We start from the raw sequence: 26,445 nt of genomic DNA, 5'->3' as shown, positions 1-26,445 counted from the left end.
ACTGGTGGAAATGGAAAGGTATACAGGCAAAGTTAAACATACTTCCAAACAAACAGTGTAGCATCCATGTTCACAGCAGCTTTATAAATAATAGCCAAGAACAAACTACCAGCTGATGAATGACCATTATGCTAACTACATGCTGTATGATTCCATTTCAGTATCAGCCTAGAAAATGCAAAACTGTAGGAAGAGGAACAGGTCAGTAATGGCCAGGAGCTGGAAGGGGGGGCCATTAAAGGGGAGGAGGGGGCTCTGACCTCAGAGGGTCATGAGAGAACATTTTTGGGGTACAGGAAATATTCTATACCATGACTATGATAGTTACATACTTGATTGTACACACTTCTCAAAACATGTTCAACTATAACCTATGAAGAGGTGAGTTATACTGTATATAAAATATGCCTTAATAAAAGAAAGAATGGCCCAGCTGATGTGGCTCAGTGGACTGAGCGTCATCCTATGCACCAAGAGGTCTCTGGTGTAATTCCCGGTCAAGGCACATGCCCAGGTCTCAGGGGTGTGCAGGAGGCAGGCAATGTTTCTCTCACATCTATGTTTCTAACTCCCTCCCTTACCCTTTCTCTCTCTAAAATCGATAAAAATATACTTTTAAAAAAAAAAAAGAATGAGTCACACAGAAAAATATTATTCACTGAATAAAGGCAGAGAGGCTAAAGATAAAATATGTAGCCCTTGCATGGTAGCTCAGTTAGTTAGAGTGTCATCTCAATACGCCAAGGTTGGGGGTTCGATCCCTGTCAGTGCACATGCAAGAATCAACTAATGAATGCATAAATAAGTGAAACAACAAATCACTATAAATTTAGTATTTTTTTTATTATTAATTTCCTGTGAGTTGGAATAGTGTGGCAAGTGCTCAATCTGGTAATGCTGACATATATTGTATTCTACACATCAACCAGATCCTGGCATAATTAGTTTAATACTTTGCCATCTAACTTGATAACAACAGAAGTGCTACATATGAAGTCCACTTTTCTTGTTTTAATATGCTAGGTATATATAACAGTAACAAAAGAAATAAATAAGCTGCCAGGACTGTACACATGGCACTCAAACACTGTGAATTATAATTGTGTCACTGTGACTTCTACCACATTCACAGCAATGACCAGCACGTGTGGTCTCTGCAGCAACCACTCAGCTCTGTCACTGTCATGCAATGGAAGCCACAGATAATATGCAAATGACTGTGGCTTTGTTCCAATAAAACTTTATTTATGACACTAAAATTTGTATTTCCTATGACTTCATGTATTAGAAATATATATTTAAATTTGTTTAACCAGCTCAGCCAATGTGGCTCAGTGGTTGAGCATCGATCCATGAACCAAGAGGTCGAGGTTCGATTCCCAGTCAGGGCACATGCCCAAGTTGCAGACTCAATCCCCAGTAGGGGTATACAGGAAGCAACCAATTAATGATTCTCTCTCATCAAGTTTCTATCTCTCTCTCCCTCTCCCTTCCTCCCTGAAATCAATAAAAATATATTCAAAACAAAACAAAACTACTCAATCCAAAAAAATGCAGCAGAAAAGAAACAATAGAGATAAACAGAAAAACAAAACAAAACAGGATGATAATCACATTAGTACATGGCCTTAATGCTCCAACTAAAAAGCAGATTGTCAGTAAGATTTTAAAAATCAAAATCAGTTCCTGCAAGAAATGCACATTAGCCTGGCTGGTATAGCTCAGCGGTTGAGCGTCGAACAAGGAACCAAGCAGCCACCAGTTCGATTCTCAGTCAGGGCACATGCCTAGGTTGCCGGCACCATCCCCTGTGGGGGGTATGCAGGAGGCAGCTGATTGATGATGTAATCTCTCTATCCCTCTCCCTTTTTCTCTAAAAAATCAATAAAATAAATATATTTTAAAAAGTAATGTACATTAAATATAAAGACACAAATAGGTTAGAATAAAGGGATGGAATAATATATACCACTAGAGGCCTGGTGCACGAATTCGTACATGGGTGGGGTCCTCCACCTGGCCTGTGATCGGGGCCCATCAGGACCGTCTCACCCAGTCCCAATTGGGGCCGGTGGGTGGGAGGGACCGCAAGAGGGCTCCAGGACATGTCCGACCCCATCTTGCCCAGTCCAGATCTGCCAGACCCCAGCAACAAGCTAACCTACCGGTTGGAGCATCTACCCCCTGGTGGTCAGTGCACATCATAGCAACCAGTTGGTGGACTGCTCGGTTGGACACTTAGCATATTAGGCTTTTATATATATAGATTGTAACTCACAGCACAGAATGCTCAGCACGCACTTTCCCTCCAACCCCTGGTCTTAGAAACCTCATGTCCTTCCAAGGCCCTGCTCAGCCTCTTCAGCTGCCACATGAAGTTGCATCGTGTGTGTGGAAACCCTTTGCAGGCTCCATGGGTGTGTCTTTACTTCGCTTCAGTTCAGATTACCCAACATAAGGAGACGCCCTCATTATCAGATAACACTATCGTGGTAAGACCCCTGCTCAGCCTACTGCAGTGGTTTTAAATAGGTCATGGGTCGCCCTAGATCAGGGGTCCTCAAACTACGGCCTGCGGGCCACATGCAAATACAAATATTGTATTTGTTCCCGTTTTGTTTTTTTACTTCAAAATAAGATATGTGCAGTGTGCATAGGAATTTGTTCATAGTTTTTTTAAAAACTACAGTCCAGCCCTCCAATGGTCTGAGGGACAGTGAACTGGCCCTGTTTAAAAAGTCTGAGGACCCCTTCCCTAGATGGTTTGGCTCAGTGGATAGAGCCACGGCCTGCGGACTGAAGGGTCCTGGGTTCAATTCAGTCAAGGGCACATTCTGGGTTGTGGGCTCAATCCCCCGTAGGGGGCATGTGGAGGCAGATCGATTCTCTCTCATCATTGATGTTTCTATCTCTCTCTCGCTCTGCCTTCCTCTCTGAAATAAAAATCTATATATATAAAAGCCTAAGTGACTGAATAACCTAACAACCGGTCGACACTCAACTCAGGTGCTGCCCCCTGGTGGTCAGTGCGCTCCCACAGCCAACCTCCCAGGGCCAGCCAACCTCCCAAGGCCCCAATTGGCCCCGATCAACGGCCAGGCCAAGGGACCCCACCTGTGCATGAATTCGTGCACTGGGCCTCTAGAATATTAATAAAAATAAATGGGCCATGAATCAAACAGCGCTGCTCTCCATCCATCCAGTCCCCTCACCCCTCTTTTGTCTTCGCTACCCCCACCCCACCGCCACACACACACACACTCTGCTGGGGTCTGAAAATGGGGTCAGGATTTCTGCTTCAACCAAGGGCGATGCTTCTGCACGGCCCTCCTTTCCCGCCCATCTCTGTCCCTAGTTCTGTGGGGTCTCTCTCTCCTTTCCCTCCATCTAATTTGGTGGGCCCTGCTCTACCCCTCCTCCTGCAATCTCCTGTCTGCAGCCTCCCCCTTTCTCCTCCAGGGGCAGAACTCCCTAAAGGCTGTGCGGGGTGGGACTGTGCAGGGCAGGGCTGTGTGGGGCGGGGCTGTGCATGCCCTGCAGCAATGTGGAGATGTGCTGGGCGAGCCCAGATGGGGCCTGGGAGGACTGCTGGGGTGACAGGTCACAGGGAGGAGGGAGGGACGTGGAGCCTGTCCCATGGGAGATGCACCCGGCTCCTCAGCTGCCCGCAACCCAGCAGCTTTTCTAGGCCCCTGCGCAGCTGTCGCCCTCTGCCCCTCGCTGCCTCCCACTTCAAGTTTTGGACTCAGTTTCTCCGACTCGGCTTCACCCCTCTCTCTGCTGCCTCTCTGCTGCGTCCCAGGGAATCCAAGGCCGCCCCTTGGCCTCAGGCAGGTGCACCTGGCCCGTCCCCCCTTAATGGTGCTATCCACTGTCCTGGAATAGTTAGTGAAACTTAACAAATAAAAAGCAGCAGCTCTGAAGATTATAAACTGTGCACTGAGAACGCCACAGGCTGCAGAGGGCTGCACAGTCCATGGCTCTGGGATCACGCATAGCAGCCACCCGGTCCCTCCTGGCCCCCGCCCCAGCCCTCCTCCACTTGGGGCTCGGACCAAACCCTGGGAGTTTCCTGACAGCTCTCACCTCACACCACACTTTCCAGTCCAGCCCACCAGCGCCCGCAGCAAGCTAGCCTAGGTTGGAGCATCTGCCCCCTGGTGGTCAGTGCGTGTCATAGCAACTGGTCGAGCAGTCAAACTCCCAGGGGAACTAGTGGTCAAGGGGACAATTTGCATATTAGGCTTTTATTATATAGGATGTTTACACTAGTCAAAAGAAAGCTGGAGTAGATATATTAATATTAAACAAAATTGATTTCAGAGTTAAATACAGGCTTTTTCTGTTAAAGTATCCTTACCAGTATCTTCCCTCTGAACAAAGTTATTTTAGGTAACCACTAGAGCATTATCACAGTCTCTCTATGATGGAGAATAATTCAATGTTGTACAATAAAAAGTACCTACTACAATCCTATAGAGAGGAATATACTGGAATTGAGATACAATCCAACTTAAGAACTAAGCAAAAGGGTTAACATAACCGGCCCGAGACTACTATTCTTACAAAAGCCTGCTTGCAAGCTGGCACCCTCAGTACCCCAAGTGAAAGGGCAATTTTTTGCAGCTAGACTAAGTGTGCAAACAGTGTGGCTTTCTCTCTGGTAAGGTTAGGCCCAGAGTGCCATTGTGGCCAGGCCCCAATAAAGACCTTGAAACTCTGGGTGCAGGAGCATCACACACATGTGGCTGCACTTTCCTTGCTGGAAGAAGAGGGTGCTCCATGTGCCCCCTCATGGGAGGGAGAGCACCGAAGGAAGCTTGCACCTGGATTCTTCCAGAGGCTGCCAGTGTCTTTTCCCGCTGAGATGCTCACCAAATCACATAAGTCTCAGCCATAATCACAACTCTATGAGTCCCATGGGTCCCTCCTGGGAGCCTCCAACCTGGACAGTCTTTTTTTTAAAATATATTTCTTTATTGATTTCAGAGAGGAAGGGAGAAGGAGAGAGAGATAGAAACATCAATGATGAGAGAGAATCATTAATCGGCTGCCTCCTGCACACCCCCTACTGGGGATGGAGCCTGCAACCCAGGCATATGCCCTTGGCCGGAATCGAACCTGGGACCCCTCAGTCCGCAGGCTGACGCTCCATCCACTTAGCCAAGCCAGCCAGGGCCTGGACACAGTCTTATAGATGCAGCACCACACTGTGAATGTGTGCCTTTTCTCTTAAAAAACTATACTGGAAAAGGAAGAATATATACTTTGATAAATTTTTAAAATTTACATTACAGATCACTAGGATTATATTAAAACAGTATTACACATTAGTGATAAAATAGGTACTTGCAGATCACCTATCATAAAGAGGAAGGGAGAGGGATAGAGAGTTAGAAACATCGATGAGAGAGAAACATTGATCAGCTGCCTCCTGCACACCCCTTACTGGGGATGTGCCCACAACCAAGGTACACGCCTTTGACCGGAATCGAACCTGGGACCCTTCAGTCCACAGGCCGATGCTCTATCCACTGAGCCAAACCGGTTAGGGCGCTTACTTACATTCTTAATGTGTACTACCATCTTATGACAGAAAAGCTTTTTTTTTTTTTTGCAGTCTACATAAAGAATGCAAAATATGAAAACAAAAACTTACAACTCTTTTCTCAGAACTAAGTTGGCTTTACACAAAGACACCTGGCAAAAAAATCAGTATAATATGATGGAATTTCAATATGGGTTTGTGGTGTGAGGGTGAGAGTAGAGAAAATATAAGAAATTATCAACTCTAAGGGAAATGATATAAGCAATTTTTAATTATTTTTAATAGAGTATGACACTACATTTGATTCAGAAATAGTTAAAAGGACAGAAATATGTGTTAGAGGTTGATGAGTTATTTCTTTTCGGAGGGGAATGAGGGGAGTGCAGGAAAAAGAGGCTTCAGTGGTTCTCAACCTTCCTAATGCCGCGACCCTTTAATTCAGTTCCTCATGTTGTGACCCCCAACCATAAAATTATTTTCGTTGCTACTTCATAACTGTAATTTTGCTACTGTTATGAATCATAATGTAAATATCTCATATGCAGGATGTATTTTCATTGTTCACGACCCACAGGTTGAGAACCGCTGCTTTATTTTTTTATTTTGTTTTATTGCTTAAAGTATTACAAAGAGTATTACATATGTCTCCTTTTTTTCCCCCCCTTGACATTCCCCCAGCTTCCCCTACCCCCCAGTGTCTTGTGGCCATTGGTTATGCTTATATGCATGCATACAAGTCCTTCGGTTGATTTGAGAACCGCTGCTTTAGATAAAGAAATGACCAAGCATCTGTAGCATGCAGAATTAAACTATTCCTTTGGTAATATTCAAACTACCTAGATTTCCAAGATGTTGGTCGCACACCCAGGCTGCAAAGAGCAAACTAAAAGAGAAACATCATTACCATTCCTGAACACAGGTTTATAGTTTTAGCATATTCTTCCACCTAGAAAATGATAATGTTCCCCTGGAAAAACTGAAAAGCAGTCCGAGGGAAATTCCACAAAAACTGAACTACTTGATAAAGAATGCCATTTAACAATTGAGGAACTTATATTAATTATATTAACTTGAAAAGAATAATGATATTATTAGTCAAACCAGGATTTCTCAACCTCAGCACTATTGGCATTCTACGCTAGATAATTAATTCTTTGTTGTGAGAGGCTGTCCTGTGCATCTCAGGACTTTTAGCAGCTGCCACTAGGTGACAGTAGCACCTTCCTCTCCATTCCAACAAATGCATTTCATTGGCAAATTCCAGTCATGCATACATTCATCCCATAAATGACTCGCTTGTGTTCCAGGTACTCTATTAAATGCTAGAGATAAAATGATAAACCTAAACAGATATTACCCATGCCCTCATGGAAAGATACACACAAACAATGTAAGTATACAATTGTTGCTAAGTAACGTAAGGAGAGCTACCTGTCCCAATGAAAATGTATAATGATGCAAGCTCAAATATTTATTATTAAAAGACCAGAGGCCCGATGCATGAAATTCATGCAAGGAGCTTGGCCCTCGCAGCCTTGGCGCAGCCCTCAGCCCTCACAGCCCCAGCTTCATCCGGAAGGTCATCCAGAAGGTCATCTGGAAGGTTGTTCAGCTGTCCCGTCTAATTAGCATATTACGCTTTCATTATTATAGATGTGCACATTCAAAAAGTTAACAGAGCCTGGCTAGTGTGGCTCAGTGGTTGAGCATCAACCTATGAAGCAGATCGTCATGATTCGATTCCTGGTCAGGGTACATGCCTGGGGTTTTGGGCTCGATCCCCAGTAGGTGGCATGCAGGAGAGGCAGCAAATCAATGATTCCTTCCTATCATTGATGCTTCTATCTCTCACCCTCTTCCTTCCTCTCTGAATTCAATAAAAAATATGTATTTCTTTAATTGAGAGAGTACTGCAACCCTCCATCTGAGCTCTATACCTTGTTCTCATACTTCTTAGATTAAATGGCCTCTTGGTTTCAATTGCTGCCAATTGGGGGGCAGAGGGGTCCTCATAAAAATAAGGAGACTTGTCTTGGCTGGCTTGGCTTAGTAGACAGAGTGTTGGCCTGCAGACTGAGGGGTCCCAGGTTCGATTCCGGCCAGGGAGACATGCCTGGGTTGCGGGCTCGATCCCCAGTTGGGGGTGTGCAGGAGGCAGCTAATCAATGGTTCTCTCTAATCATTGATGTTTCTATCTCTCTCTCCTTCTCCCTTCCTCTCTAAAAATAAAGAAATATTTTTTTAAAAAAAATAAGGAGACCTAAATAGAAGTCGTGCATCATTAGCAACCATTATTTTTCCCCAGTTGAAATTTAGCCAATATATTTTCACCTTCTGTAATCAGAAAGTACTTTTTTTCTTCCTAACAAATGGATTTAAAACATACCAAAAAATCTTTAAAAATATTTTAAACAGCTCTAGCCGGTTTGGCTCAGTGGATAGAACATCGGCCTGCGGGCTGAAGGGTCCCAGGTTTGATTCCGGTCAATGGCATGTGCCTTGGTTGCAAGATCAATCCCTGTCCCTGATCAGGGCATGTGTGGGAGGCAACCAATCAGTGAGTGTCTCTCACATCAATGTTTCTCTCTGTGTGTGTGTCTCCCTCTCCCTTCCACTCTCTCTAAAAAATCAATGGGAAAATGTCCTTGGTAAGGATTAACAATATAAATACGGGGGGATAAAATGGACACATATGTAATACCCTTTGTAATACTTTAAGCAATAAAAAAATTAAAAAAAATAAAAAAAATAAAAAAAAACAATATAAATATACAAATAAATAAATAAATAAGTTAATTAAAAAATATATTTTAACAGATCAGGAAATTCTGTGTCCAAGATTTTTTAATAACAAATGTCAGCATATTTTTTCATTGTTTGTTTTACAGACTTTTCTTGTTTCTGTTAATAAAATATCAATAGAAATAGTCCCAAATATTCATTTTTTATAATCCTCACCTGGGGATATTTTTTCCATTGATTTTAAGAAAGTGTGGAAGGGAAGGGGGAGAGGGAGAGAGGAAAGAGAGACATCAATGTGAGAAAGACACATCGATTGGTTGGCTCCCGCACACCTCGACCTCTACGTCCTGGGAACCTCCAACCTTGACACGGAAGTGAGCCCAGGTAATGCCCTAACCACTCAGCAATGCCAGCTAGGGCCCAAATATTCTTTTTTGAAATGCTCAACCCCAACACACTTATTTGAAAACTCATTATGTTCTCATTGTTGTTGTCACATTTATCTTAAAAGAGGCAGATGACATACCATGCACGACATTCAGACATGTCATTATAATGAAAATCAATAAATTTAAAACATCTGTCTTTTGGTAAAAATAAAAATGTAGTCTAAATTCAATAGCACTTTCACATACTCTGCCCCAGGGAGCCTGTTGAGATATTAAAGATTTTTGTCGTTAGTTTTACAGTTATCCAGTCAAGATACTGTTCCCAGCCTGGCTGGCATGGCTCAGTGGTTGAGCATCAACCTATGAACCAGGAGGTTCGATTCCCGGTCAGGGCACGCCTGTCCCCAACCCCTTATTCCCATCACTTGTAAAAATTTACTCTGTTTTAGACATTATTTGGACAATTATAAATTTGTAAACTTGTGTAAAATGAACCACACTGACAATCTCCTATAGTACTCTGGACTCTGGACTTCTTACTTATAACTATGAATGAATGAATGAATGACTCCATGAATGATCTTTAGTGCTATTCATTTAGGCTACAAATATTTCTCGAGGAACAATCAAAACAGAAAAAGATCCTGTGAGAATGGCACTATTATTCTAGTGAGAACAGAGAAACCAGATTGCAAGTAAATACACACTACTCATATGTCAGATGGTAATACATGAAAGGAGAAAGAATAGCCCGGCAGTGACTCAGCAGCTGAGCATCGACCTATGAACCAGGAGGTCACAGTTCGATTACCGGTCAGGGCACATGGCCGGGTTTCGGGCTCGATCCTCAGTAAGAGGCATGCAAGAGGCAGCTGAATGATGATTCTCTCTCATCATTAATGTTCCTATCTCTCTCTCCCTCTTCCGTCCTCTTCAAAAACAATAAAAAAATAATAAATTAATTAAAATGTATTTAAAATTTTTAAAAAGGGGAGAAACAATAAAGCAGGGGTATTATGGGAGGAGGACAGACTTGAAATTTTTGATAGGGAGCCCAGCAAAGTCCTCACTGATAAGATAACTTGAATAAATACCTAAAAGAAATGAGAAAGCAAGCCACTCATATATCTAAGAAGAATATTCAACAGAGAAAGAACAAGAAGTGCAAAGGCCCTGAGGTGAGAGATGTCTGGCATACTTGAGGAAGACCACGGAGTCAAGTTGTCTGAAGGAAGCAGGGAAGGGGAGAGTGCTACTGGGTGGTGTCTTAGAAGTACTTGGGGGAGGGGGCACAGAGCCTTGTTGGTTAGTTAGGACTAGCTTGTATTCTACGAATGAAATGGGAAGTCATTGAAGAATGTTAGGTAAAGGAGAGATGTGTCTGACTTGCGCTATTTATGTATTTATGTCAGTCCAGACTCATGAGTACTTAATTTATTCTGTGGATGAAAACCCGTTACGGTCTTTTTTTGTTGTTGCTCCAAGGAGCTCTGCGGAACTCACTCAGGTTGGCTCCCTGCTCTCTGTTAAGTGCCCATCTTTCTATCAATTCCTGACATCCTCGTGCCTCATCACGTGTTTTCCCTGCACCAGGAACTACTTTACTTCTCAAGGAGAACAGAGGTTAGAAGCCAAGGTCCGGGCACGAGGTGTGCTCCCTGCTCCGGGGGTCCCGGCTTCCGGGCCTCGCAGGACAGAGCTAGGAAATTTGTGTAGAATGCCAACTCAGTCGTCTATACACACCTATTGTTCTGTACGTGTCTGTGTAAATAGTAAACACCATGAGTTTACATCAATCCTTCTGATTCCATTCCAACACCACACATTCAGGCCAGCCTCTCCCTATTTGTAGCTCCTTTCTCCAACACTGGAAAACCTACCTCTCGTTGCCTACCACATATTTACATATTGTTCACTTATGTTATATCCGTAAAGCAGTTGCAGAGTTGCTAACCCACACCTGTGAGAAACTCATTGACTCGCTGGATTATACCACATCCGTGCAGTTCTTTGTCGTTAGTTTTACAGTTATCCAGTCAAGATATTGTTCCCAGCCTGGCCGGCATGGCTCAGTGGTTGAGCATGAACCTATGAACCAGGAGGTTTGATTCCCGGTCAGGGCACGCCCTCGGGTTGCAGATTTGATCCCTAATACAGGGCATGCAGAAGGTAGCCAATCAATGATTCTCTTATCACTGATGTATCTATCCTTCTCTCTCTCTCCCTTCCTCTCTGAAATCAATAAAAATATATATTTTTAAAAAGATACTGTTTTCCAGTTACTTAGATTAGCTCTTTTCTTTCCTGGCCCTCTAAGTCAGTGGTTCTCAACCTTCCTAATGCTGCGACCATTTAATACAGTTCCTCATGTTGTGGTGACCCCCAACCATAAAATTATTTTCGTTGCTACTTCATAACTGTAATTTTGCTACTGTTATGAATCGTAATGTAAAAATCTGATATGCAGGATGCATTTTCATTGTTACAAATTGAACATAAAGCATAGTGATTAATTACAAAAACAATATGTAATTATATATGTGTTTTCCAATGGTCTTAGGCGACCCCTGTGAAAGGGTCGTTCGACCCCCAAAGGGGTCACGACCCACAGGTTGAGAACCGCTGCTCTAAGTGTAAATTTTGCTTCCCAAAATATTCTTTTTGGTTCCCCATATCCTAGGTGGTTGTAATTGCTTGTTTAGGGATATGTGAGACATTCCTACGGCTCTAAGTCAGAGTTTTACAAAAAGATGTACCTGAGTAGTGTCTGTCTGCTATGCCAATCCATTCCCTCTTCTTTATACCCCTTTCCTGCTCATACCCACTGGGAACCAAGCTTCAGTTCTGGTTTATCCTATCTGTATACCTTTCCCATAAATGAGCATATGCATGTCTATTTCCTTATATCTTATACTTTATTGCATAAAGGGTTTCACACCATAAATGGTCTTTTGCACTTTTTTGTTCCACTCAAAGGTACATGCTGGAAACCACTGTGCATCAGCTTTAAGAGCTGTGCCTATTGTTGTTTTCAGCTGCACCATATTCCACTATATGAACCGAACCATAGTTTACGCAACCATTCTATTATGTGTGGTCATTTAGGTTGTTTTCAACATTCTGCAAATCAAACAATGCTACAACAATTAACTTTTAATAGTGCAAGTGTTTTTGCATTAATGCAGGCATGTTTTCAATGTAGATTCCTAAAAAGGTCACAGGGTAAGTGCATATGTAGCTTGTTAGATATAGCCAAACTTTCCTCCAGAAAATTTTATCAGTTTGTATTCCCACCCACAAAGTACAGCGTGCCCATTTCCCACAGTCTCATCAACAAATGTGTTGTTATATGCTTAAATTTTTATCAGTGAGACAAACTCTTCTTAGGAAAGAAAAAATTTTAAAAGTTCTAACTAACTGGTCTATCCTGTGCCTATTTTATAAAAGAGAAAACAAACGCATAAAAATGGCAACAGAAGACTGGCGCTACCCTGCTTTGACTGAATGCAGTGGAGAAGTAAAGGTTTGACAAAGCTGCCCCTGGTTCCTTTCTGACCTCATCTCTCCATCTATTCCCAGCATTCTGTCTGCATTCTACTTGCTTGGGCCCAGTTCACATTAATGCCTAGATGAAGTGAGAATGAATGCAGCCCGCCTGGTGTGGCTCAGTGGTTGAGCATCAATCTGTGAAATAGGAGGTCGTGGTTTGATTCCAGGTCAGGGGTCAGGGCACATGCCCAGGTTGTGGGCTCGATCCCCAGTAGGGGGCATGCAGGAGGCGCTCATCAATGATTCTCACTCATCATTGATGTTTCATCTCTCTCTCTCCCTTGCTCTCTGAAATCAATAAAAATATACTAAGGGGGGGAAAAGAAGAAGGAATACAGGTTTCTCATGGCCCTGATTCCTCTGTCAGGGGGAAGGCATAGCCTTAATCTCTAAATTCCATCTAAATATTAATCAGTATGCATTTAAAGAACAAGAATGACAGAGTGAGGCAAGCTTTCCTTTACCCTCTTAGCGAACAGAGCTAGGAAAAATGTGTTTACACACTAACCCAGGTATATGCACATCTCTACATTTCCGTACCTGTGTAAATACTAGAGTTCATATTGATTCCTTCAATTCCAATCTAACACCAAAAGTTCATTTTAGCTTTTGTTTGTTGCCTTTCCTATAATACAGGCAGACCTAGTTCTATTGTGCTTCAATGAAACATGTTGAGTTTTCCACACATTGAAGGCAAGACCCTCCGCCAGCAAGATTACAATTCCCTTTATTGTGATACCTGCTTTACAGCAGTGGTCTGGAACCAATCCCACAATTATCTCCAAGATATGCCTATACTCTTCAATGTCACAAAACTACTTCTGAGTTCACAGAAAAAATAGCTCACTGATCTATCATAGTCTTGATCTGGCCAGCTAAGTATTTTCAAACAGTAGAATTCACTATTATGCATCACATTGTTCAAACTTTGATAACATAGCACTCAAAAGTAATGTCACATTACCAAAGCAAGCACTCTTACTTGACTAATCTTGAGGTGAGAGTTACTTATCCATGTAAACCAGATCATTGTGATAATCTGAGTAAAGCTAATATTATAATGATTGAATTATTACTTGAATCTAAGTCCTTACACTTTTGGAAGTTTTAATTATATTCAACCTATCAAAGACCCTATAATTTCTATGTTCAAAATTTCCATTTTTAATATTTCTTTGGAAGAGCTGTTCACTTCGCCGAAATATACTTGTCAAAAACCAAAGAGAATTTGTAGGCAGCAAAACAATTTCACTTCACGGGGTTTGTTGTCTTTATAGAGGGAGGGGAATATTGCATTTATTTCTCTACTTGTTTCACAATGAAAGCTCTGGTAGATGGCAGACTATGGACATGATGTTACTTGGGGACAGTGCCAACTTAGCTGAAAAGGAATATTTTAATTTTTAAAACATCAAACAGGGCTAGTCTACGTTGTGGACTAAAGACCTGCCAAATCTCATCTCTATTAGGTTAAATCTTCACCAAATAATTTTGTCTTAAAAAGTAACCACATGGCCTGGTGACAAGCGTGGCTCAGTGGTTGAGCATCCACCTATGAACCAGGAGGTCACAGTTCAATTCCCGGTCAGGGCACATGCCCAGGTTGTGGGCTCGATCCGCCGTGTGGGGCGTGCAGGAGGCAGCCTATCAATGATTCTCTCTCTCATCACTGATGTTTCTATCTCTCTCCCCTTCTCCCTTCCCTTCTGAAATCAATAAAAATATGTTTTAAAAAATGTAACCACATGGATTTAGAAGTTTAGTCACTAACTCTCATTTCTAAACATTTTAACTTCTGTTTTAAATGTAAAATATGTATCTTAAAAAGTTACATTTATTGCATAACTTAACATACTATGTTTCAGTGGTTTGCATAAACAACTCTTGGATACAAATTAATCATTTCCTACTTTAAGGGTTTTTGCATGACAGTAATCATTTCATAAATAATTCTTACAAGTGAGCTTCTATGTTGACTACAGGAAATGTTACAAAGCTGTGCTTAAATGTCTGTTTCTTCTACTTACCTCTGTGCTCCCTGAGACAACAGCTTTGTCCACGTTCACTGATAACGGTTCTTCCATCTGGCACACTCCCAGTGACCACTCCACACAGCGGTGATGAGCCCAACAAGTGCCTGAGATCATTAAAGTGAAAACGAGCATATGAATAACATTAACAATAGGAACACTAATAAGGAAAGACATAAAACCCCCAAATCCACTCTAAGGTGGAAATCACAAAAAAGGCACTGAAGCAGCCCTTCTCAAAACATGGTCCTGTACCAACTGGGAACTTGTCAGAAATACAAAATTTCAGACCCCAACAAACACCCACTGAACAAAAACTCTTACAGTGGTGCCAGAAATTAATGTTTCAACAAGCCCTCCAGGTGATTTTGATGAACACAAAAGACTGAGAATCACTGAATTAGAAATTATTTCTCCAACAACAACAAAAATCAGTTTTTAGTCATTTTACTTAAATACTAGAGGCTCGGTGCACAAACTCATGCACCAGTGGGGTCCCTCTGCGGGATCAGGTGAAAACCAGCTCTCCGACATCTCCCGAGGGGTCCCAGATAGCAGGAGGGTGCAGGCCAGGCTGAGGGACCCCACCGGTGCACGATTGGGGCCAGGAAGGGATGCAGGAGGTTGGCCAGCCGGGGAAGGATCACGGGAGGGCTCCAGGGCATGTCCAGCCCATCTTGCTCAGTCCTGATCAGCCGGACCCCAGCAGCAAGCTAACCAATTAGTCGGAGCATCTGCCCCCTGGTGGTCAGTGCATTTCATGGCAACTGGTTGACTGGTCAACTGTCTGCCCCCTGGCGGTCAGTGTACATTAGAGTGAGCAGTTGAGCGGCCTTAGCATATCATTAGCATATTACTCTTTGATTGGTTGAACGGGTGAACAGACGGACACTTTGCATATTAGGCATTATTATATCGGACTAGAGGCTGATGCATGAATTCATACACAGGTGGGGTCCCTCGGCCTGGCCGACAATCAGGACCATCTCACCCAGTCCCAATTGGGGCTGATAGGGGCTGGCCGGCCAGGGGGAGGAACTGTGAAGGTCCGCTGCTGGAGGGCTGCTGGCCAGCAACAGGAGGTTGGCTGTGGGAGCACACTGACCATCAGGGGGCAGCTCCTGCATTGAGCATCTGCCCCCGGTGGCCAGTGCGCATCATAGCTACTGGCCAGTCGTCTGGTCGTCCGGTCGTAAGTGTCACTTAGGCTTTTATTTAGATTACTGGAAGATATTTTATTTGGAATCTTACACATCTTACCTAATAATAGACAAACAGGTAAATTAACTGGCACTCCATTACGCTCAGCAGCCAATCAGGACAGTATGCAAATTAACCCAATAAAGATGGTGGTTAACTTGCATACGTAGGCACCCAGCAGCCTGGGTTCTAGGAAACTCATCGGGCACACAAGTCACTCCGAGGTAGGCCCCGTGTGAGCCCTGAGGAGCCTAGGAAGGGCCTGAGCCAGGGGGCTCCTGGGCAGAACCTGAACCTGCGATCAGAGCCGAGGGGGCCCCTGTCCAGGCCTAAAGCCTCAGCCAGAGGCATTAGGCGTGGGCAGAGGCGAGCCGGCGATCAGAGGGAGCTGGGGGTCCCCTGCCCAGGCTGAAAGCCCCAGCCAGAGGCCTTAGGCCTGGGCAGGAGCAGAGCTGGCAATTGGTGGGAGCAGGGGCAGAGCTGGCAATCGGAGGGAGCTGGGGGTCCCCTGCCCAGGCCCCAAGGCTATAAGCCTGGGCAAGGGCTGAGCCAGTGATCAGTGTGAACTACAGAGGAAACACCTTTTCTGACCGCTCATTGGCTAAGCTCCCTGTATGCCACTGGTAATATTCTTAGTAACTTGGGTAATAAGAATCCAAGAAGGTGATCTAGGGTTTATCACTACACTCCTGGAGAAAAAAAACGAAGGTCCACTGCTGGAGGGTTAAGAAATGTCTATCCTGTCCTAGCCAGTATGCCTCATTGGCTAGAGCCTCGGCCTGCTGACGGCAGGGTCTGGGTTCAATTCCGACCAAGGGCATGTACCTAGGTTGCACGCTCCTTCCTGGCTGGGGCCCAGGTCAGGGCTCATGCAGAAGGCAACCAATCAAAGTGTTCCTCTCACTTTGATGTTTCTCTCTGTCTTTCACTTTCTCTTCCACATTCTCTAAAAATCAATGGAAATATAGCCTCAGGTGAGGATAAAAAATATAATAAAGAAATGTCCTATCCTATGAAAGACACATCTTGAAAATTACCTAAAGAAAGTTGTCATTTTTTCATGGTGAAAGGACTAGAGTCCGTGTTGATGAAAACACTTTGTTGGCTGCGGTGACTGGCAGTGGCTGCAACAGCGGGGTGATGGGGCTCGTGCCTTCCCCTGATCAGCCCAGTCACCTCCCACAAAAGGAGACCAGACTGCGGCTTAGGCCCACTCCCCAAGGGGAGCAGGGAGCGGGCGTAAACCGTCAGTAGGACATCCCCTGAGGGCTCCCAGTATGTGAGAGGAGCAGGCTGGGCTGAAGGACCCCCCCCCCCAACCAGTGCAAGAATTTCGAGCACCGGGACCCTAGTCCTATGTAATAAAAGAGAAGCATGGTAATTAGCCGTACATCCGCTACCCTTCCCATTGGCTAATCAAGGCAATATGCAAATTAACTGCCAGCCAAGATGGCGGCCAGCACCCAGGCAGCTTGAAGCTAACATGAGGCTTGCTTGCTTCAGTGATGGAGGACTCCAACATTCCCCGCCTGCCTTGCCGGCCTCTGAGCTTGCAGTCTGAAACATTGTTACAAATACAGAAGCTAAACAAAACCCCAGAAACCTGCTTTCAGTCCGCCGGGATCTCAGAGCTGGAGTTGATACAGTGTTTCGATTATAGAACCCAAACAAACCAGATACCTACTTTCAGCAGCAGAGGCCTCAGAGCTGGAGCCAGAGCTAAAGCTGGCCCAGAATTTAAAAAAAAAAAGAAAGAAAGAAAAAAAGGAGCAGTTGGGAGCTTCAGTCAGCTGCCAGCCTGAAAACAGCCCTCAGCCCCTCACCCAGACTGGCCAGGCACCCCAGTGGCGACCCGCACCCTGAAGGGTGTGTGACCAGATGCAAACAGCCATCATCCCCTCACCCAGGCTGGCCAGGCACCCCAGTGGGACCTCCATCCTGATCCAGGACACCTTTCAGGGCAAACCAGCCGGCCCCACCCATGCACCAGACCTCTATCCTATAGTAAAAGGGTAATATGCCTCCCAGCACCGGGATCAGCGGAGCCGCGAGGTCTCCCGGCACCGAGATCAGCGTGACGGGGGCAGCGCCCAAACCCCCTGATCGCCATGCGGCTCTGTGTGTGACAGGGGGCGGGGCCACAACCTCCCTATCTGCCCTGCTCTGTTGAAGGAGCCCAAACCCCCTGATCAGCCCTGCTCTGTGCCTGATAGGGGGGAGCTCCCCAACCTCCTGATCGCCCTGTGGCTGTGTGTGTGACAGGGTGCGGCGCCCCAACCCCCTGATCGGCCCTGCTCTGTGCGTGACAGGGGGGAGCTCCCCAACCCCCTGATGGGCCCTGCTCTGTGCGTGACAGGGGGGAGCTCCCCAACCCCCTGATGGCCCCTGCTCTGTGCGTGACAGGGTACGGAGCCCCAACCCCCCTGATGGGCCCTGCTCTGTGCGTGACAGGGGGCAGAGCCCCAACCCTCTGATTGGCCCTGCTCTGTGTGTGACAGGGGGTGGTGCCGCAACCTTCCCATCGACCCTGCCTTGAGTGTGACAGGGGACGGTGCCCCAACCCCCCAATTGGCCCTACCCTGAGCGTGACTGAGGGTGGCATCGCAACCTCCTGATCCGCCCTGCTCTGTGCATGACAGGGAGCAGTGCCCCAACTCCCCAATCGGCCCTGCTCTGAGCCCAATCAGGGGCTGCACCTAGGGATTGGGCCTGCCCTCTGCCACCCGGGAGCAGGCCTAAGCCAGCAGGTCGTTATGTCCCAAGGGGTCCCAGACTGCGAGAGGGCACAGGCCGGGCTGAGGGACCCCGCCTTCCCCCCTGAGTCCACCAATTTTTGTGCACCGCGCCTCTAGTCTATATATATAAAAGCCTAAGCAACCGACCATCCAACCGGTACCTATGACATGCCTTGGCCGCCAGGGGCAGTCACTCCGACCAGTAGCTATAACGTGCAATGACCACTAGGGGCAGACACTCAGCACAGGAGCTGCCGTGCTGCGGTGACTTGGCAGCTGCAGTTCTTGGGTGATGCACCCAGAACCAGAGAAGCAGAAGCCCGATTGTGGGTCCCCTCGGGGGATGTCAGAGGGCCAGTTTCAGCCCGATCCCCATAGGCCAAGCCAAGGGACCCCCCACCTTGTGCACAAATCCATGCACCAGGCCTCCAGTAAAATATAAAGGACATAATTTAATACTCTGTTTATGACAAACAGGCTATATTGCAAATAGGCTACAATATACCAGTACACCTCTATTTTGCTCTATCGCACACCCACCAAGAGTCCACGTCATCACTGATAACAGCTCAGTCATTAAGTTTTCTATCACAGAGCACTTGAACCACTATCAATAAGCAGTTCATCTATGGAATGAACTTTACTCAAAACTCCAGCAGCAACACTTCATGAGTACGCATTACTATTCTGTTATAATGGGATACCCACATGGCTAAGAACTAATGTTCTTTACCCCTACAGTAAATATACCACACTGCCTTGTTCCCCATGTTCTCACAGATCCCTTTAAAATGTCCTGTTTTCAACTGTCAGATCACCATGGCATTGCTGCCTATACAAAAGTAAATACAAATATTTATGAAAGCATCCAATCTAGGGTTAGCTCTGTGCAGATGCTAACTAAATTAACTCAACATAATTAGACAATGTATTTTACCTAAGTAGGCATACTTAACAATGACATTTTTTACAATGTGAAAGGTATTTACTATGAAGTTGGCAATTCACTAAAATTAAGATGCTTAAAGAATCAAGAGGTAATTATGATTGAAGACCAGCTCCTACCTGTAGGATCAAATAAGGCTTGGACATCAATGGCATCGGGAAGACCGACGAGACTGAGCTCATCCCATAACTGAGTAACCTGGTCATCAGAAGCAGTCTGAGTGCTCACACTCACACACGACACTGTATTCTGCTGAGGAGACCGTTCTCTGGGGAAATAAAATAAAACCGATGTGGAAGTGATAACAACAAAAATGTTTCATTGTACAAGTTAAATATCAAGTATTGCCAGGTCATCTTTAATTTATTAGGCATAAGCTGTCATAAAACAACTTTTAGAACACATCTGTTATCATTCATACATAGTGTAAAACGTTGTGTCATGTAAGCAACAACTAAATCTCTAAATCAGTAAGAAATGTCAAAATTACAGTTTCGAATTTATTTTGCTATTCTATAATATTTTTTTTTTAACTTGAGCTCTAAAATTCTTATCAGGAGCCATATTTTATCATATAAAGTGAATATTCTCCTTGGTCTTTCTTTAATGCTTATAAAACTTAACTCATTCAAATCAGAAATTTAATTTGTTTTTTTTGTAAGTGAGGACTACAACTGCAGAGCTGGCAGTTGTTTACGTAAAGAAAGGTTATTTCTCAGGGGAAATGAGAATGCACTAAGTGTGAAGAGGGAGGCGTGGGAGCAGAACGTATCAGCTGGAGCTGCTTATGGTCCCCTCGACAAATCTCGGCAGCTGGCCCGCCGCAGGATGTTGCAGGTTCTCTCTACCAAGACTGCACCTCACAAGTCAGAAGTAAAAAAGCAAAAGCAAAATACTTCCAAGCAGTTGACCCAGGTAAAAAAAAAAAAAAAAAAAAAAAGCAAAATAGCCACCAGTGGGTTGGGGACAAGGAAGAAGATGATATAACAGCAAAAACCACAGTATACAAATGAACACTGAATAAGGTATACAATAAATGGGAGATTTCAGACTTCCAAGGCGCTTCAACTTCAGGTATTAATTAAGATAATTACGTAAATAACGACTGCTATTGCATTTAAACATGAAGCATGGCCAACCAGGTAGCTGTCAGTAAAACGTTAATGTCTCTAGAGGGCACAGTATTTAACCTACCATCTGGATTAAATGCTTACAGAATTACGCACTATTGAATATGGATCACAACTCACTGCACTTCTGTCTGCTGGGTATTTATCATGATTCCTATTAAGAGAATATCAGCACAATGACCAGGGTACTAAACTTTTTATACCTGGAATCATTGAAAGAAAAGAAAGTATTAACATATTTCAATAAGTACATTTAAATATCAAACCATGTAAAAATAACCAATATGTTTTATGTTCAGCATTAGAAATTCATAGACTTATTTTTTTATAAAGTTTAGCATGCTATGCTATCTTTAAATTCTCATTTTTCTAAATGTCCACAGTAAAATGAGAACAAACTCTTTCCTATAAATATAATCTCCATTCCTACAAATATAGTCTTCATTATTATTTTATTGGGAGGGGGAAAAATTAATAGCCCATTTATAAAGACTAATGTACCATTTTTAACATATTTCCTTTGTACCAGTATTTTATGGGAGGATAGGTATAAAAATCAATGGGATGGCTAACCAGTCTATTACTAACCAGTTCCTAACCCAGCGCTTAATCAAATTTCCCCTTCGGTTTGTACATATGCATCACATCAGTAAGATGCCAATGTCAACCCTAAAGATGACAGCAACCCTCCTTAGGAAAGAACATCAAGAGAAGCCAGATGAAGAACATACCCCCAAAATTTTAAGTCTAAACAAAAGGAAAGAAGAAATAAACCCTTGATTATATAGTCTTCTATTTAGCAAACCAAGAAGAAAGAACTATTTTAAAACCTCCTTTACAAATTTAAAAAACAAAACAAAAAACAACTACCTGTTCATCTAATTTATAGCCCATTAGTAACATATTCTGTAAATATTTAAAATCACTACCAACCTAAATAATTGTTTACTCTTAAATAATTTTCAAATTTTATAATAAATGTGCTTTATTCCTAAGATCCACTAACTGGCTTATTACTGTTACTTAATAACTAGGTAAACACTAAGTGTGTATAAAGACTTTCATTAAACCAAGGAAAGCTACTTTTACATAATGAACATCTTAGCTCATAAACACTTTCACTAAAAATTAGCTTATAAAATAAGTAAGTTATGAAGCCCAACTGTATTTCCCAGGAGTTGATATAATTGCCATTATTCAAAGCAGAACATGAAGATATAAGATATAATCTGGTCCAATCCATAAATTTGTATTATTGACGGACGGTGTAATGAGAGGATGGGTATAAAGACCAATGGAACGGATAACCAGTCTATTACTAACCAGTCCTAACTAGTGGCTCAATCGAATTTACCCGTCAGGTTTTAAGATGCTAATGTCAACCCTGAAGACAGAAGCCCTTCTTAGGATTACAGCAGTCCTCCTTAGGATAAAACCACTCATTTTATCACAATGGGAAAGCTCGTGTGTGTGATTAAAATATCAGGACTCCAGATACAGTACTTCTAAACTTCCTTAAACTGTTCCACCTTAAATTCTTTTAAAAGATTCTCTCTTGTGATTGTTTCATTTCCTACTTCAGGTCTTCAAGGCATTGGCAGCAGTCCAAAAGAAGGAACCAATCAAATAGGTACAACACAACAATGCCTTAGAACTTAACTCTGGAGAGAAGCCAGATAAGCACTTGGAGGATGACATCATCACCCTCCAGGGGCAGGACTGGCCAGCCTTCCAAGCTAACTTAATTTTACACTTTCTCGGGGACCTCAGAAAATTTTGTTCTCTCGACTACCAAAGCCAAATCCACAGATTAATAAAATGGCCTTTAACCAAAACTCTACAACATATAAAGAGATTTTTATGATTTGTCTAAACATATTAGACAAGTTTTTAATATAAATATATAGATACACAAATACCTTAGTAAATTGTTTCGTTTAAAAAAAAAAAAAAGAACATCCTTAACTTCAGAAAGGACATTCTCAGCATATAATTAAGTACTTAGAAAAAAAGTCCACACTATATTGTAATAAGAGTTTACAAGACAGTTCAACATTCTCTGAACCATAAAAATAAATCAATAAATGGCATATAAAGAGCATTAGTGAAGCCCTAACTGGTTTGGCTCAGTGGATAGAGCGTCAGCCTGCAGACTCAAGGGTCCCAGGTTCGAGTCTGATCAAGAGCATGTATCTTTGGTTGCGGGCACATCCCCAGGAGGGGGTGTGCAGGAGGCAGCTGATAGATGTTTCTCGCTCATCGATGTTTCTAACTCTCTATCCCTCTCCCTTCCTCTCTGTAAAAAAACCGATAAAATATATATATTTTTAAAAAAGAACATTAGTGAAAAACACTTTGATTTTGCTGTTCTCTTATTATATTCTAACAAGCCATTAAAAACTTACTTAGAGGAAGGAAAGACTTCACTAATTTTTTTTACCTTCTTTTCCATTTATGTTATGTTCTTCAGAGTTCTCTTCCACAAGTTAACTTTTGTGATCACACTGATTTTGTTAATATACAGTTAAGATAGCAAATTTTTAAAAATAAGAAAGAAATTTTGAGAAAAGGAGTGTTTTTTTGGGTTAATGCTGAGTCATAGAGCACCCTATGAAAGTTGAAAACATGAGAAACTGTTCAGTAATACCATTTATACAGTCGCAAACAATGCAATAAAGAGAAGTTATATACTCATAATGCATCCCAGCCATTTAAATTAAAATTGTTTATTTTTGCCCTAGCCAATTTGGCTCAGTGGTTGGAATATCAGCCCTTGAACTGAAGAGTCCCAGGTTCGATTCCAGTCAAGGGCACATACCTCGGTTGCAGGCTGATCCCTCTGGCCCCTGTATGGGCGCGTGTGGGAGGCAACCAATTGATGTGTCTCTCTCACATCCATGTTTCTCTCTGTCTCTCCCCGTCCCTTCCACTCTCTCTAAAAATTAATGGGAAAAATATATCCATGGGTGGGGCTTAACAAAACAAAAACAAAAAATTGCTTACTTTCTCTGTCCTCTATGTTTTCGCGGTGCTGAGTTTTGAATTTTCTCACAGGTCCCATTGCTGTTGTCATCAACGTCCTTCTTGCTAGAAGGTTGGTTTTTCCACGGCAAGATAAATCCAGGTGTTACTCTAAATTGCCTTAAGTCTCCTTGTCCTAAGGAACTTTTTTCACCACAGTAACAAAAAGCACAGAGCTGTTCACTGGTAGAAATAAAAGTAAGGGAAACAAAGAAAGAGAAATTTAATTTTTCAAAGTGACAGCTACAGACAGCTGTGCTTTAAAATTAAATTGTTTTTAGTGTAAGACATTTTTAAATGCTAGTATGATAACAATTATACATTTGCAATTCTACTTTTCCACAGCATGATTTTTTTTAAATAACAAACATACCAAATCAAAAAATTATAGTGTATACTTAGAAACATGATTTTCTTTTAAATCTGATTCAAGAAACTCAAAGTATTAACAAGAATAACGAAAGTAAAGCTAAGACTGGGGAAGAGGATAGTGTTTAATGGCCACACAATTACATACCAGGTTTGTAAACAAGTGGTGACAAAGTTTTTATTAACCGCCTGATAGGACGTTCTTTATGCACGATACATTACCACACACACAGATACAGGGAGAAACATGAAGACATAAATGTAAGTTGTTTCGGGGCTGGACAGCTAACGAAGGGAAGAGTGGAAGGGGTTCCACAGGAATGGGAGAGGAAGAAGAAGTGGAGCAAGGACTGGGAGAGCAGCGAAACTGTTTCCTAGGATACACTAATGACAGGTACCTGAATTATGCAATTATGAAAACTATATAACACAAAGAATGAAGCCCAGTGTAAACTATGCACTTTAGTTAATAGTAATATATCACAACTGGGGTATCAGTTGTAACAAATGTCCCATACTAATGCACAATGCTAAAATAGGGGAAACAGAGGCGGGAGAAGGCTGGCACCGGGAACTCTCTGCCATCCACTTGATTTTTCTGTATACCTGAAATTGCCCTAAACAATAAAATCTACTAATTTTTTTAAAGAAACTATTTTAAAAGTTAAAGGACAAGAACAATATATGCTTGTGGAATATATGCTTAATGAGGGACCTTAGAAAGAACAGAATAAAAAGTACTGTCTCTCTTGGATATATTTCTTTTCACAGCTCATTTACAATAGCTGCACCCAAATCTTTCTTCCCATGAATCAGTTTCCGCCATCACCTCTGCCGTATCTACCCCACGAACATCATAATGTCTTGCATTAACAGGTGATAGAAATAATCTATAATCTCTTTTAGGCAATTTTTTTTATTTGAAGATCTAATTGGCTTTATTAAGTGATTTATGAACGGGCAGTATCCCATCTAGCAACTAGAAGGGGCTCTCAATAATTTTTTTTAACGTAAGTTAAATTCATATTGGGTCTCTCTCAACTAATTTCCTTTTGTTTATGAAAGTTGACTATTTACGTTTTTCCAATATTACCTATTTCAATTTAATGATAAATGTGTTGCCCCTGGATACACACACACACACACACACACACACACACACACACTTAAATGTGGTCTACTTTCAGAGTAGAGTCAAATAGAAAAAGAAAATTTTTTCTTGCCTTCCTTCGCCAGGGTCTTACTAATTTTGTAACTCTGTGTGTGATTCTCCCTGCACTAGTGAGCTGCCATTTCTCTCCACATACCTAGTTTCTGGCTTGTCTGTCTCCCCCGGAAACATCAGCTATGAGCAGCAACAGTCGGGCTGACACCAGCCTCACTGACAACACTGATTAGAAAGCCAACCAATACTTTTGAAGTATTGATAGAAAATATCTTAACCTTCCATTTCATATCCAAAACCATCACTCAAATGTAAAAGTGTTGCTTTGGCCAGTGCACTAAATGGTTAGAGCACTGGCCCATGCACCAAAGGGTCATGGGTTCGATTCCTGGTCAAGGGCACATACCTGGGGTTACAGATTCGAGCCCTGGCCCTAGTCAGGGTACATCTAGGAGGCAACCAATTCGATGTGCCCCTCTCATATCCAGGTTTCTCTCTCTCTCTCTCTCTCTCTCTCTCTCTCTCTCTCTCTCTCTCCCTCCCTCCCTCCCTCCCTCTCTCTCCCTCTCTCTCTCTCTTTCTCCCTCCTTTACTACCACCCTCCCCCCTTCTACTCTCTCTAAAAATCAATGGGAAAATAGGTCAGGATTAACAACAACAACAACAAAAGTGAAGGCGTAATAAAATCATTCCTAGGCTTATAAGATCTCAGAAATTTTACCATACAATACGCCCACATGAAAATATTTTTAGTGAAGTACTCAAATTATTGAAGCATTAGGAAAGGTTGTAAGAGATGTAGAAAGTAAGTTGAACATCTCAGAGTAATTTGTTACTTTAGGGGTCACAGGGGAAACCCCTGGTCTCCACTTTTAGAAAGCTGCAGAGCATTGCTCCCTCCTTGCCACCAACACTCGCCAGACAATCTACAAATTCACTTCTCTTGGCCCCATCAGACTGCAAGGAGTTGTAGGGCCACCAATTCACCTGCAACTGAAGGACAGGCATTTCCATAAGGTGATGAGATATAAGCACCTGCTGCATCTGGGGAAGAGGCTGCCTTATGTCTTACAAGCAAGATAAGAAGAATTCAGTAAAAAAATGAAGAAACTGATGAAGGCTGAGTGTCAGAGTGTAAAACATCCATGACCCACAGACACGAGAGGAATCTGTCTGTGGACCTCCCAGGTGCCCATGTGCATGGGAAAGAGTCCCATGGATGTGCCAGTCATGGTCCTAGCTGGGGGAGGGGAATCTGGGAAGTCACAAAGACCCACCCAGATTGTCTTTCCCATTTTTCCTGGGAAACAAAAACCTTAGTCGGGGGGGGGGGGGGGGGGCAGCAAAAATCACCATGCTGCAATGGTGACAACCAACTGTGGATGGAGGAATAGAATTAGAGGGATGGACTTTTAACCCTGGACAAGGAGCAAGACTACATCCTGGACCCAGGTCTCCCACAGCTGAGGCAATGGCATGACCACTGAGAATACCAATCCCTGAAACCGAAGGCACTGTGCCTACCTAAGAATCAGTCTGAATCGGAACAAGAAGCATCCTTCCTGCCCACTCTCCAGTGGAACTCTCACACATCACTGGTGGGAGCACAGAACAGTACAGT

The 26,445-nt window shown here is 43.1% G+C and overlaps 1 protein-coding gene across 1 annotated transcript in view; it reads right to left on the bottom strand.

Annotated features, from left to right (window-relative positions):
• KMT2C (lysine methyltransferase 2C) overlaps positions 1 to 26,445 on the bottom strand; it is a 260,224-nt gene that overhangs the window by 136,170 nt on the left and 97,609 nt on the right. Inside the window, exons 4-6 of the mRNA XM_081101731.1 lie at positions 23,273 to 23,473; positions 19,259 to 19,407; positions 14,256 to 14,365 (exon numbers count right to left, since the gene is read on the bottom strand). Coding sequence (XP_080957857.1) covers positions 14,256 to 14,365; positions 19,259 to 19,407; positions 23,273 to 23,473 — 460 coding nt within the window. The remainder of the gene's footprint in view (positions 1 to 14,255; positions 14,366 to 19,258; positions 19,408 to 23,272; positions 23,474 to 26,445) is intronic.

The sequence above is a fragment of the Myotis nattereri genome (genome assembly GCF_964212035.1).
Source record: "Myotis nattereri genome assembly, chromosome: 11".
In the NCBI taxonomy this organism is placed as follows: domain Eukaryota; kingdom Metazoa; phylum Chordata; class Mammalia; order Chiroptera; family Vespertilionidae; genus Myotis; species Myotis nattereri.
This window is presented reverse-complemented; position numbering and strand designations above follow the sequence as displayed.